General features: G+C 39.0%; 1 protein-coding gene across 3 annotated transcripts in view; it reads left to right on the top strand.

Moving 5' to 3' along the window:
- Positions 1-14,704, top strand: part of THOC2 (THO complex subunit 2) — a 102,583-nt gene that overhangs the window by 23,853 nt on the left and 64,026 nt on the right. For all 3 annotated transcript variants that reach the window (XM_032789912.2, XM_032789913.2, XM_075068836.1), the window contains exons 5-8: positions 3,183-3,253; positions 5,903-6,024; positions 7,592-7,725; positions 13,666-13,832. In XM_032789912.2, coding sequence (XP_032645803.1) covers positions 3,183-3,253; positions 5,903-6,024; positions 7,592-7,725; positions 13,666-13,832 — 494 coding nt within the window. The remainder of the gene's footprint in view (positions 1-3,182; positions 3,254-5,902; positions 6,025-7,591; positions 7,726-13,665; positions 13,833-14,704) is intronic.

Raw genomic sequence — 14,704 nt, forward strand, 5'->3', positions numbered from 1 at the left:
CCCTTCCCCCCTGTTCCCTGACTACCCCGACCTCTGCTGAGTCCTGACAGACCCCCAGAATCCCCACGATCCAACCCCTGTCCTCTGACTGCCCCCCCAGAACCTCTGCCCCCCTCCCTGTGCCCTGACTGTCCCCAGGACTCCCTGCTCCTTATCCAACCCGGCCCCCTGCCATGCTACTTACCCCTGCCTCTCCACTCTCCTGGAGCCTCAGTGTGCCGCGTCCAGTAGCAGCCCTGGACAGTATTGCAGTGGTGTGATTCCAGCGGGGCCCAGAAGCTCGCAGCCCCACCCCCTTACCACGTGGCTCTGAGAGGGGCGGAGCTCAGGCTCCGCTAGAGCCACGCCGCTTTAGCTTTGTCCAGGACTGCTCCTGTACGTGACGCACTGAGGCGCTGGAGGATGAGGGAAGGCGGAGGTGGGGCCGGAGCCAGAGCATTCTTCTGCTGGGCCTGGGGCAAATTGCCCCACTTGCCCCCTCCTCTTGGCGGCCTGGATTTGTGTTATCTAACATCATAAAACTATCACTGATCCTCTTGGCCTTAGCAGTGCTGTTCTGGCACTAGTTCAGTCTGAATATATCAAGTCTTAAACATGTCACTTCAATTCCAAGTCAAATTAAGTTCTGCAGAAGAACCATTAGGGTTTTCGCTTCGTAAATGCAAACTAAATCCAAATTTCTTAGTGGCTTCCTGGGGAGAGCTTCCTGACTAGAAACTTGAACCTCACATTGCCAAATATGGCAGCTGGTCTAAAGAAGTTCAGCCACAAAGGCTGCTCCTTATTTTGAAGAGCAAGTGCTCATCTCTCCTTGAGATAGTTAATACCTGACTGTACTCAAAGATTTCATACATGTCCTATGACTGGGATAGTTCTCCGCTGGCTATTGAAGCTGGGGAAGAAGCTTTTAAAGGGGGCTACTACCTTAAAGTATTGCACGTACCCTTTAACAGCTCTATTCTGGAGGTCACCAGGGAGAAAAATCACAACAACACGAAGACCTGAGATATGGGACTGGAGTGGGTGATAGCCCCAGCCACACTCCAGCAATCAGGAAAAGGCAGAAAGGCACCCTCTTCACTCCCAAGTAACTTTTTTTTTTTTTAAACCTGATCATAGCTTTGGGCCCTGTCAGTCTCATCTGTAGCTGTGCAGGTGAGTCATTTCAGCCCTAAGCTGCACAGCCTTTCTTGAGGAGAACAGGAAAACTGTCTTGGGAATTGATAGCAGATGTGGTCTGGTAACTTGCATGACCCACCACTTTGCTCCCAAGATTGAAGGGAAGGGGGAAGAGTTTGCTTTCCATCACAAGCCACTCTGTTCATCTGAATGTCTGCCTGCTACAAGACCAGCACATGTATCTGAGCTCATGTGACTCTAAGCAATGGCTGTATTGTACCAGAAGAGAGACTTCATTTAAGGAACCACTGCCATGGTCTTCAAACTATGTGGTCAAATATGCTATCTTTTAAAAACAATCATGCTCTTTATGTGCACTTCATTTCTTACCATTGATATATTTGAGTGAAAATAGATTTCCATTTTCCCTCCAGTATGTATCCATCGTTGTCTCGCCTGATTTGAAATCCTCATTTGCTGTGACTTTTAAACACAGTTTTTCACACTTTTTCTTTCTTCATCCCAAATCCACAATCATGGAACAGGAGATGCAGAAAAATGCATAACATTTTAATGGGGTTTGGATAAAATGTATTGTTTGCTATAATAATACAGTAGTGGGTATGCTAACACTTGTAATTTTTAAAACTGTGCTTGTCAGAGCATTTCAGGATAAATCTGTACTGAACGGGAGGATAACTTAATAGACTTTGGAGATGACAGTACCTAGGAATTTAAGATTGTGTCAATGGAAGAAAAGTCAAGAATGTGAACTTAGAGAGAAAAATTGAGGATGCATTTCAGATGCCTTATCTCTATAGAATTATGGAAGCATGTAACAGAAGAGTAAAACACATCTAGGTAGTATTATAAAGATCATAACGTTAAGGCAGTCTTCTAGTACATTTAATGAGTGCTCAGTCCAGACTCTATCAAACTTTCTCCTTGTTTCTGCTCTCTCTCCTTTTTTCTATCTGTTTTTCCCCTTGCATTTTCTTGTAGGTTTTTCCTTTTCTGCTCTTCCCTGTCCTGATGAATTAGAGGGATCTAAACTGCTCTAGTCCGGGGTAGTTTATTGGTTACTGTGCAGTGGAATGTGCGCTTCTGTAGGACCTGATTAGCTGCCTGAACCGCTCTCTCATGTTACTGCTTCAACAGCTGACTGTAACAGCAGAAAGAAAGAGAGAATGTGGAGAAAAAGCACAGGGAGGGTAGACCAGTGACGTAGGGGGAACCGATAACTCTTTACCAGCTTCAGACAGAGAGCATGTTTATACTATACAGAGTATAGTAGAATCTCAGATTTTTGAACACCTCAGGAATGTAACTAAACAAAATGTTAGTTTTCAAAAGTTTACAACTGAACTTTGACTTAATACAAATTTGAAACTTTACTATGCAGAAGAAAGTTGTTTCTTTTAACCGTCTTAAATTTAAATGAAAGAAGCACAGAAAGTTTCCTTACTTTGTCAAATCTTTTTTTTTAACTTCCCTTTTTTTAGTAGTTTGTTTACACAGTACCGTACTGTATTTGCTCTCCACCCTCTGATTGCGTACTTCCAGTTCCAAATGAGGTGTGTGGTTGACCGGTCAGTTTCGTAACTCTGAGGTTCTACTGTATGTTGGTTTCCCTACCTCGGTCTTATCCCACCTTCTACCTGCTGTATCTACTGCTGGTCATAGGCCTCACTCAGACAGGGAGAAGGGCAAGAAAAAAGTGAATTCTCTTCTGTAATTCATTCTTGTCTCTAGCATTTTTGCCACCAGTGGATTTATAGCTGTGCAGTGTGTGAACTCTTTTTATCAATAGAATCAGCCACTAAATAGTACAGTAAGCCGAGTGTTAATGAATGGTTAGACTAGGCACAGAATCAGAATGTTAATTATAACTGACTCTTAAACTCTAATATGATGTGCAAGCAGATTTTACCAGGATTCATTCATCACAAAAGGAAGAATGGGCCTTCTACATTGCAGTGGAGAAATCAGAGAGAAACCGGAAAGATATGTTTCCATGACCAGTAATGTCTCATTTTCCCCTTTCCTATATTCCTTTACTTCAGATATCGAAACAAGTTGTTTAGAAGAAAAAAGCAAGAGAGATCATTTTACACAACTGGTGTTAGCCTGTTTGGTAAGTTGTACTTACATACTTCTTGGGTAGCAAAAAACTTCCATGTTAAAATATGACAAGAAAATTGAAATTGGTATCTTTTACCAGATATTTTTTTAGGGAAAAAATTGTATGTAATGTAATTATTGAGTTTATTTTTAAATTATTACTTATTTTGTAAGAAATACTGTGTATGTATATGACATATATTAAATTGTTGTATGTTTCAAACCACAAAGTTTTTATTGCCAAGAGAATAACTACAAAATTATTTCATCCTTATAGTCAAAATGTTTGTTAATGTGAGGTAAAGCAGAATAACAGACTAGATAGACCAGTTGTCTTAGCACATATGGCAAATCCTGTGGTTCTTTATTATGTAGACTTATAAGAACAGAAAACTATTTTAAGTAGTTGCACTATAATTGCACAGAATGACTAGTCATTAGTTTCAGGCAAAATAGTTTGTGAACAATAGTGTGTGTTCTTCCTCCTCCAAATTTATTCCTCTTTTATTGGTTGATTCTTTCCCACAAAATAAAGATCACGGAGGAAAGAATTAGATAAATTGTCTATCTAGAATTTTAATGATCCTTATTTTGTCACAGTTTTTCTAGATTTAGTGAATATGTGAGATGTGAAACTCCAAAACCTGTTGTAATGAACTAAATTTAATTATAGCCTTTCCCCCTCTCCTCCCTATAATTATTAGAGGCACTCTTGTTATGTGACAGTGCCATTTTGGACCTGACATGTGCCTTATTTGTATAAAACAGCAGTTCTTTTTCTTACATTGTGAGTTTTAGTTTGTGTAAGATGCTGTTTTATTAAAAATGTGTATTGTGTTCAAGTTTTTGTTGAGTTTTTATTAGCTGTCAAAATATTAAGCCCCATTGATCACTGGATGGACTCAAATTACTTTACAGCTGAAAATATCCATTATAGTAGTCATCAATTTTTTTTCCTCATATTTTGGACCGTTTCTTAAGATGGTGATCCTCTCACAGACACCTCCCTTCTAATTTTGATTCCACATCGGGGCTACAAATACAGTGTTTGGTTAGTTGATAAAGGTCTGTTAGGTCAGTGTTAGATTAGATGAAAATAACCTTATTTTTATGTGATTGCTGAAGTGGCTTGGTTCTACCTGTTTTTTTTCCTACACGATTTGTTTCCTTGTCTGAGAACTGGACTGTATTTTAATAATATAACTGGGGCTTAACCTACAGACCTTTTATCTGGATTTTGAACGTGACCTTTCCTATCCCCAGTGTTTGGATATATTCATTTTTGGTTTTGCTATTATGACAGTACCAATGACTAAATTTGGATCTAGGTTTGGATTCCAATCTCTCACCTTACTAAAATTTGAGGTTTTGAGATACAGGATTTTTTCTTTTGGGAGCATTTCTAATTGGTATAAAATATCCCGTGAGTGCTTGTATCCCAAACTGTTCTTATATCTCCATGTCTATTTGCAGTTAGGTCTGGTCCTCCTTTATGTTTGCTGCTAATTTGTTTTTTGTGTTGTCTGCTGATGTGACTGTAGTGGAGTTTGCACTGGAGAAACATGATAACATTAAGCAACCTCGCAGCACGTCCTTTTTTTGTTTAGTTGGTCAAAGAGCCTCTGGAAGCCTGTCTTGCATGGGACTACAAGTAGCAGAACCCGTTACTTTACCATTGGAACAAAAGTAGCTTTGCACATCACCTTGAAGTGTTGCTCATACTTCAAGTGGCTCACACATTGGGAACCGTATTATAGACAGCCAGCAGGTGATAGTTGGTCTCATTTGAGCATAACATGGTGGATACTGTTAAAAACAAATAATAATTAATTATTTCCAGGGAATGAAATATAACTCTCAAGCTGAAGTACTTTGGGCTCGTATAGATGGTTTGAGAGCTTGCTTCCAAGTCCTTACTTGTATCCTTATCAGTTAGATGTTTTTCTCTTTGAGTAGTCAATCTAAAAATGGTCACTTATCCTGTTATCTGTAGTTTGGATACCATTATAGGGCAACTGGAATTTAATATCTGTGCTACCAAAGAATTTCTACAGGAACTATTTTGAAAAGTGGTAGAATTTAATAAAAATTGTTAAAATTTCAATTTCTATAGGATGGTTTTAAAAAAACTGTTAAAAAAAAAAAAGAGCATTTTCTGTTAATTGACAGATTTTTTTCATCAAGATGTGTATGGGTGTTCTGCTGGACATCCCCTTGGTGCAGCCTCTTTTGTGTCTAGGAGTTGGCCTTTTCCACCATGTAAAATAAGACTTTAATTCTAAGAAGCTTCTGCATATGAAAATGAGTGTTGCACTTGTTTTTCGAAGCGTTTGAAAAGAATATATAATGATTTTAGCCACAGGCAAAAGTTTTAATAATCAAGCTAAAAAAGATAATCCTGTGATGCCATACACTGCAAACTCCATAGCCTTCCGTGTATTTTATATAGATTCCTCATTTGTAGAATTGTAGCTTTTCAGTTGCAAGCAAATGTTCCTTTTGAAACTGAGTTTTTATGATATGTTTTGTATTTGAATTACCTTTAATTTCACTGTTAATATACATACACAGATAACCCATAGTCAAGATCAAATGCTATTTAGTTTAATATACTTATCAACTCATATGTATGACATGTATGTTGCATTCTTGTTTTGTGCAGTACCTTGTTTCAGACACCGTCCTAAAGGAGCGTCTGGATCCGGAAACACTGGAATCGTTAGGGCTCATCAAGCAGTCTCAGCAGTTTAATCAGAAATCTGTTAAAATCAAGACAAAACTGTTGTAAGTGTGTGTGGGTAGATTTTTTTTGGGGTGTAGGTCAATATCTTTAAATGTAGCTTTTTATAATCTATACATTTTCAAAGTAATGTTTTCTGTGTTGAAAATTGTATGAAATACTTGGTGTTTTTTAAAGTGAAATGTTTTGTTTTACTTAAATTACTCACTGATAAAACATAATTTGTTCTTTTATATTTTTCATACATACAGTAAAAGCTCTTTTATCTAGCACTTCACCAACTGGCAAGCTCTATAAACTGACATTTCTGATCTGCACTGAAAGTCCAGTTTATAATGCAGTTGGTGTGGGACCAGCTGGGGTGTGGGAGGAGCTGCGGGGCATGCTCTGGGAGGGAGTTTGGGTCCAAGAGGGGCTGGGGTGTTGGGGGGGTTCTCAGCTCTGGCAGCTCCCCGCAAGTGGCTCCTTGTCCCTGCTGTTGCTGGCAGAGGCGCAGCAAGGTATCTTGCAGGCATGCTGCCTCCGTCCCTGCTCCTGAAGCGCTGACTCCGCAGCTCTCATCCCATCGACCAGGAACTGTGGCCAGTGGGATCTGTGGGGGGCAGCGCCTGCAGACGGAGGCAGTGCGCCTGCTTTCAGAGGCAGAGCCACCTTGTTGCGCCTCCGCCAGGAGCAGCAGGGACTGGGAGTCATTTGTGGGGAGCTGCAGGAGGTGAGCACGCCCTCCCCATCTGGCCGCCCTAGTCCCTCCCGCGCCCCAAGCCCCCTCCTATATCCAAACTCCCTCCCCGAGCGCATCCTGCAGCCCCTCCCATGCCCCTGACCCCCACCCCAGCACTCCAAACCTCTCCCTCTGAGTTAACTGGCATTTTTAATTTACTGGCATTCCTCCCCCCGCCCCCCATTTCCCCAGCGTACCGGTTAAAAAAGCTTTTTAGTGTATATGAAATTTATATCTAATTTTATTATAACATCTAGTTATCTTTGCTCTAGTGGTTTCAAATATTTAAACTTTCAATTGTAGAAAAAGCTAACTTGCAAAATACTTAAAAATAAATTACTAATATCTCTGACTTAAGCATAGGCTTTTGATGTTTCCGTAAACTATCTAATGCAGTGTTTTTGGCCTTTGGTTCTGTATCTACATGTCTGCTGTTTCATTTTCAGTATCTATGAAGTGCAATTAAAATTAATTTAGATCCCTAGAGCTCAATCCTGCAAGGCGCTGATACTCTGACCCCATCCAGCAAAGCAGTTAGGAACAAGCTTAATATTAAGCATAAGATAGTCCCATTGATTTAAAAGGAATTAATCACATGCTTAAAGTTAAATGTGAGCTTGATGTTTTTGTTGGTTTGGGACCTGTGCTCAGCAACTGAGGGTCCTTAGCCACTATTTGAAATTAAGCTTATTGTTTTCTGCATTCTGTAGTTTTCCTAATGCTTTGAAATAAAACCATTAATTCATAAGCATGTATTCAATGTTGGTAGAGAAGTTTAATATTTGTAAAATACTGGATTTAATCTGTATAAATGTTAATATGAATAGCTATCTTGTGCTGAGCTGTACACCTCATTTTACAGTGCTTTATTTCTACTTACCTAATTGCAGTTATAAACAACAGAAATTTAACTTATTAAGAGAAGAGAATGAAGGTTATGCAAAGCTGATTGCTGAACTGGGGCAAGATTTATCTGGCAATATCACTAGTGATTTAATCCTAGAAAATATCAAATCTTTAATAGGTAAGAAATTCATTGAAGCAAATATAAGTAATTATTTTCCTATATAGTCACCTTGCATTGCTTCTGTAGAGGCCACTCTGGACAACTTTTTTGGTGTCTTTTGGGGATCAGACAGCAGATTTATGGTGCTAAGGTAATACATTGCGTTGCATAATCTCCGGGATTAGTTCTGTAAGCCGGAGTTTCTGTGGTAGTGTTAATTTTGTAAATGCTATATATTTAAATTTATTTATGATGCTAAAGTTGTCAGCCCAGCTTTACATGTGTTTCTCCACAATTTATTTATTTTGGACTGATATTTAAGAATGGAGTTTTATGAAGATGTATTCTCCTTTTTAATTGGTGAGAGCATGATGACTTACCGGTGCCTTTTTTTTTTTTTTTTATTAGCTTAGATACCCAGAAGAATAAATGGTTATCTAGTTAGTCTAAAAATCAGAAATCAAAGAAATGGGTATTTCTCAAACAAAATGCAAATCAGTAAATGTTGTTGGCTTCTTTCACCTAGATGCAGCTGCGGTTGATTAAGTACTCCTGAAGGAGTGAACTTGGCAAAAGAGTGTCACAATGGAAGACCAAGTTAGATTTAAAAATAAATTTATATATAGCTGATCTGAGCAGATTTATTTATAAATTTATTTTTTTAGTACATGTTTGCAAATTGGCCTTCCACACTGAGACTAAAAGTTCTATATGCACCTAATGCAGCACCTTCGGCAAACTAAAACCTTAAGTAATTTAGCTGTTTCAGATTTGCAGTTTTGTTAAAAATAGGTAAAATGACCAATTACTACTTTGTTTACTTAATATTATAAGTGAGCAGGCAACAATAAATTACTGACAGAGTCTGGGTTGTCTGGTAAATTAACCATACTTAGATTGCTTGTGTGTCTATACAAGCCTGTATTTTAGATCAGGGGTTCTCAAACTGGGGGTCATGATCCCTCATGAGGTTGTGAGGTTATTACATGGGGGTCGTGAGCTCTCAGCTTCCACCCCTAAACCCCACTTCACCTCCAGCATTTATTACAATGTTTCATATAAATTCTTTTTTAAAATTTATAAAGGGGGCCACACTCAGAGGCTTGCTATGTGAAAGGGGTCACCGATACAAAAGTTTGAGGACCTCTGTTTTAGATTGACTTCACACTGTCCTGTTCTTGTTGCGCGCCCACCCACCCCCTGAAAGACTGGGCATACCTCATAATCTTCTAACGCCTTTTATTCCCCTGGAGCAGAGGATTTTGTTATATATGGGTTCTTTAAGAACATAGACCTCCAGGGACAGAGGAAGAGTGTACAGTACTGTGTTTAATGTAAGACATTTCCTGGTGTTTATGGGTCCAAGTTTGCTTTTCTTCTTACTAGGATAGCAATCAAAGAGTTTGAGTGAGATGATTCAGCAGTATTAAGAGTGGGAGATATCAAGTAATCCCACTGAAACAATTAGTTTAATTAAGCTGGACTCAAAACTGGTTTTGGACATTTCCACCATCAGTTTCCCCAGTTTGTAATCCTCACTTTGCATTATAAAGTGTGGGCTAGGAGTAGCAACAAACCTGCTGTGGAAAGCTGGAGTGAGAGAAACTGATATTTTATAATGAGTCTCCTTTCAACATATTTTACTTCCTCTGTAATTGATAGTGAGCAAACAATCTCCCTTAGCTTTTAGGCTTTCTCCCCAGAGAACTATCAGGATCTATTTAATACTTTTATAGTAGAGAGGTTAAATCAGGCATGTTTAAGTTTACTTGCACAGGAGACATTGATAATTTAGTTTTATTTTCCACAAATTAATAAAATACTTAGCAAAATTGATAGTATGGGGGAGATAAGATATATTGAAAGTCTGTGAATAAATGAACATTTCCTACACTAAAAAGATTGCAGTGGGTTAGTGTGTGTCTTAATAGTTTAAAAATAGGGCTTGCCAGCTTTGAAGGAAACAATTATATATAGACTGCAATGGTGAATCAAATATTCACCCATCTATTTATGTCCATTTCTCCAAGTATATATGGGGGCTGTCCTAGTTTCAGGGTAACTGTACCAGTATTTTCACCCTTTGCAGTGCACACCAGGAGTGCCCGGTCACGTCTCAGTTCTTCTTTTGTCACCTGTCTCTGGGTAGAGACCCTTGTCCCGTGCCCTTCGGATTGCGGGTTTTAAGACTGCCCAACTCCTGGCCTTATACTGTCATATCCCCTGTCTGCTTAAAGGCCAGCACCTGTTCATTGCTTTTTCTCTGAAAGCTATGAACAGTGAATTGCCCGCAGTTATAAGTTACTACACAGCTCTTTCTAAGCAAGCACATTTATTCTTAAGGTAAAAGCATTACAGAGAGAACATATAAAATAACCTATAAATTGATTTAAACACACATGAAATATATCAGGAGTCACCCATAATTTTTAGGGCCCTAGTAGGCCAAAGCCTTTCCCACCTTTCTGCAAGGATTGGGGGCCTCTCATGCCCATCTGCAGACACAAACCGTGCATGACAGCAACTTCCTTTCTACCCGTGCGTCTCAGGTTGCCATCTTGGAAGAGGGCAGCTGGCCAGCCTGGTGCGAAGCAGTGGTTCAGACCATTGGCTGTGGTATTGTGTCTCCATCACTGGCCAGTGCCTTGTTGCCTCAGAGATAAGTGAGGGTGCCCTTCATGGCCCTCAGATACTTTACTATTAGGTGCTTTATACATAAGATGGCAATAGAGAACTGGCTGGATAAATGGGTGTGCAGTCTGGAGACAGCTAGATAAATGGGCAAGTATGGTGATAGACATGTACTAATCTATCCATCAGTCTATAGATTGGGCGACGGGTAAGTAGGTAGGGAGTTAGATGCCATGGAGTGAGACAGCTAATACGTATCATATGGTCAGTTGTGCAGATTTGTACATTTGCAAGCAGACCTCCCCCTCCCCATTCTAGCCCCCTATTAACTGGCTGCTAAGCTACAGCAAGAGGGTGGATCCTCTACTCTTCTCTCTACCTAGTGCAGGGGTTCTCAAACGGGGGGTCGGGACCCCTCAGGGGGGTCACGTGGTTATTACATGGGGGGATCGCGAGCTGTCAGCCTGCACCCCAAAGCCCGCTTTGCCTCCAGCAATTATAATAGCGTTAAATACATAAAAGAGTGTTCTTAATGTATAAGGGAGGGGATCGCACTCGAGGCTTGGTATGTGAAAGGGGTCACCAGTACAAAAGTCTGTGAACCCCTGACCTAGTGGTTACAAATGATCAGACAGATGACCCTCAACGTGAAAGATGGCAGCATTGTTAACACTTACTGTTTTATGGTAAGTCTTGCAATATTTTTTTTTTTAGCTTGAAGGCCCAGCTCTTGGAAACAACTGAATACATGAGAATTCCAGCTGTCATTTTTAATAAGTTAGTTTTTAGCCCTCATGGTTAGTGAGGAAAGCTTGAAATTGTGAGCCAAGTGAGCCCTAACAGCTTGAAAACCAGAAGACAGAATCTAAAGTTCATTGCTAATTTTTGCATCTCATTATTTTTGGGGTCTAACAATGTTTGAAGAATTGGGCTTGGTACTGCTGTATAGACAAAGGCAAGTTTATATAGTAATTATATAAGTTATTCAGCCCTGCCTGGGATCGTTTAGCTGGTGTTGGTCCTGCTTTGAGCAGGGCGTTGGACTAGATGATCTCCTGAGGTCTCTTCCAACCCTAATCTTCTATGATTCTATGGTGGCCCCTCTCTCTGAGTTGCATGTGATCTCTAGCCGACAGTGATACATAAACTTAATTGGATTACAGTACCCGTCACTGGGCCTTGAATAAAGGACTTCAGTTGATATGCTTGAAGATTTGTGGCTTCCTTCTTTTTCAGACCTCCTGAAATCTGATACCTATCTGAGTGGGTATCTGCCAAGCCAGATGAAATGAAAGAACAAACCCTTGAAGTCAAATACCTCTCTCTTGTTTAGAATCAAAGGGAGCATTTGTAGTAAGCATTATGTTAGGACATCTTGTCATTTTAATTAGGTCATTCCTACCCATTAGAGATAAGAGGAACAGTTCTGAAAGGTCATCTCTGATTCGTTTATACTTTTTTTTTGGGTCAGCAGTGTATACAATTTTGCAGGAATGCAGAAGTGGGACCACCTAGATACCCAAGTGATTTCTCAGCATTAAAAAAAGGAGCAACTGATTGTCTGAATGCAGGGATCCCTGAGGAACTAGATAGCTAATACCTCTATTTTATTAGAATTACTGTTGAAAGCTAAAATTTTACCAGAGTGTTTGGTTAAGGCAATTAAATTAGAGCTGGATAAAATTTGAAGAGTAAATAGCCTATCCTAGGGGTCCTATAGCAAAGACAAAGAGTATGGGAGAAAAGTGGGTAATACTGCATTGCCCCTCTTTAGGAGAAGTGTACAAAATCTAGTGCCACTTAAGGAAGTTTCTGCAAAAGCTAAATCAAAATTGTGTGGAGGAGGTATCTCTATTCAAATCCTGTTAAAAGCTGCCTCTGTGTATTGGGAAGCTACTTATGTTTGGGGCTTTCTGGGGCTGAGAGAAGAAGGATTTTGCAACAAGACCCTGTTAAACATTGAGCCAAAGCTAAATTAGTCTGATTTAATTAAAATGGGGAGAAGACTTCGGGCAAGAGACTTAAATTGTATAGTCACTTAACATCAGCACTAGAATGGGTTACCTAGGGAAGTGGTGGAATCTCCTTCCTTAGAGGTTTTTAAGATCAGGCTTGACGAAACCCTGGCTGGGATGATTTAGTAGAGCATTGGTTCTGCTTTGAGCAGGGGGTTGGACTAGATGACCTCCTGAGGGCTCTTCCAACCCTGATATTCTATGATTCTATGATCAGTAGGGAAAAGAGTTAGTAAGAGCCAGAACTTTCAGGCCTCCTTTCATGTTTTAGTATTCAAGGAATAATAGCTAAGTTAGATGATGGGGAGAAAATTGCTCCAGTACCCTGTACTCTGCAAGGGCTGTGCTAACATCTGGTAAAGTTCAGCTTCAAATCTAGCAAAGATCAATTTTGTAATTGCCTGAGGTAGCTGATATTGTAGGTACTTTGATGCTTGTTTTAGAAGAGGGCTGTAGAATGCTTTCACTATTTACTACAGAGGGTATAGTACTGCTCAAAATTTAAAATGCGTTTTACAGATCACCTCTGTTTTGCGTAGTTTTCTTGGCTCAAAATTGTTTTTCCATAAAATATCTATTCCTTTGTAGTACTAATTAAGACAGTTAGTTAGAAGTATTGCAAGCATTGGGTCTGTTTTTTTTTTTTTTTTCCCCATCAGATCATCTTGTAGCTATTAAGCCATCCATTTTGTTTCACCACAAGGTATTTCCATGGCAATTTAAAAATTAAGATGTATTACTTACTCCTCAGTGTGCAAGTATCTGACTCACAGGTTATCCACAATATACCAATTGTGTCAGTCTTTGTTTCGCAATGGTGAGGTTAACATTTTACTAAAGAAAATACTTTGATCTCTTATCACAGTGAATATTTGTGTTTTCCCTTGGCAGGTGCTGCAGAAGGAACTGACTAAAAATAGAATATTTTTTTTCAAAGTTCATAATGACTTTTTCTTGCTGAGATCTGAGTGTTAATATACAAAAGTATTTAACAAGAACGCTGAATTTTTAGTGTAATCTAAATCTCAGTTATAACCCTAACTTTGAAATTCTGATGTTTAATAAAGCTGTCAACTTCTATATTTAATATAGTACTATAAAGCCAAAATATACACTGCTCTGTTTAGTTGTGCCTAATTATTTTGATGTAGAGAGAATTGCTTTTTATTCAAAGTAAATGGCTAAAAAGTTTTTTTGTTTTTCTTTGTACTGGTGCATTTGCAATTTTTCCTGATTCTAATTTAATTGTGTTGTATTAGAAAATGAGAAATAGCAGAACTGAATTTTTAACTTGTATTTTTTCCCCCCATAGGATGTTTTAACTTGGATCCCAACAGAGTTTTGGATATTATCTTAGAAGTCTATGAATGTAGGCCGGAATATGATGATTTCTTTGTACCTTTGATAGAATCATACATGTATATGTGTGAACCTCAAACTCTGTGTCATATCCTTGGGTTCAAATTCAAATTCTATCAGGTAATATAGTTGTATTTTTACTACATCTCTAACCCGATATAACGCGGCCCGATATAACACGAATTCAGATATAATGCGGTAAAGCAGTGCTTGGGGCGGGGTGGGGGAGGCTGTGCGCTTTGGTGGATTAAAGCAAGTTCGATATAATGCGGTTTCACCTATAACGCAGTAAGATTTTTTGGTTCCCGAGGACAGCGTTATATCAGGGTAGAGGTGTATTTGAGCACCTCTTCTTCTGTCAACTCCTATTCCTGTGTAAATACAGTGATGTAAGTTTTTGATGCTTGTTTAAGAAAAAAGCTTTCTTTCCACAAAATACAATTAGCATAGGTTGTAGAAGTCCAATTTTAGAAATAGTACGTTTCTCTATTTATGATACATTTTAACATGGGATAACTTTTTGCCTTACATTTTTTAACCATCAATATATAATCCAAAATGGAAATTGTTCAGTACTGTTTTTGAACCAAGCATTTTTTAGAGTACATTTTAAGTGTTTGACTGTGTTGTCCTCCATTTGAACTTGTAGATGAAATTTGCAAGTTCTTATATTACTAGAAATGATGCATTCCTATAAACAGCAGTCTAGACCCCTAAGAATGAGGAAAGCATGGCTGATTTTTAGTGTGATATCTCACCATCTTAACTGCAGAACTAGTAATTTCATGCAGTCACTGTGAGATGCGAAAGAAGATAATCGGTTGCACATCTTTCTTCATTCAGAATCAATATAGTAACAGGACCATATACAATGACAGAATTAATATCTTTGATAATGGGGATAGGGAGAGCTTTTATTAAGATGCCTGCTTTCTCTGTTCATACTGGCCCTACTTATTTTTTAAAAGTAAGTTATACTTTTCTGTGACATT

Source organism: Chelonoidis abingdonii, chromosome 8, assembly GCF_003597395.2.
Source record: "Chelonoidis abingdonii isolate Lonesome George chromosome 8, CheloAbing_2.0, whole genome shotgun sequence".
In the NCBI taxonomy this organism is placed as follows: domain Eukaryota; kingdom Metazoa; phylum Chordata; order Testudines; family Testudinidae; genus Chelonoidis; species Chelonoidis abingdonii.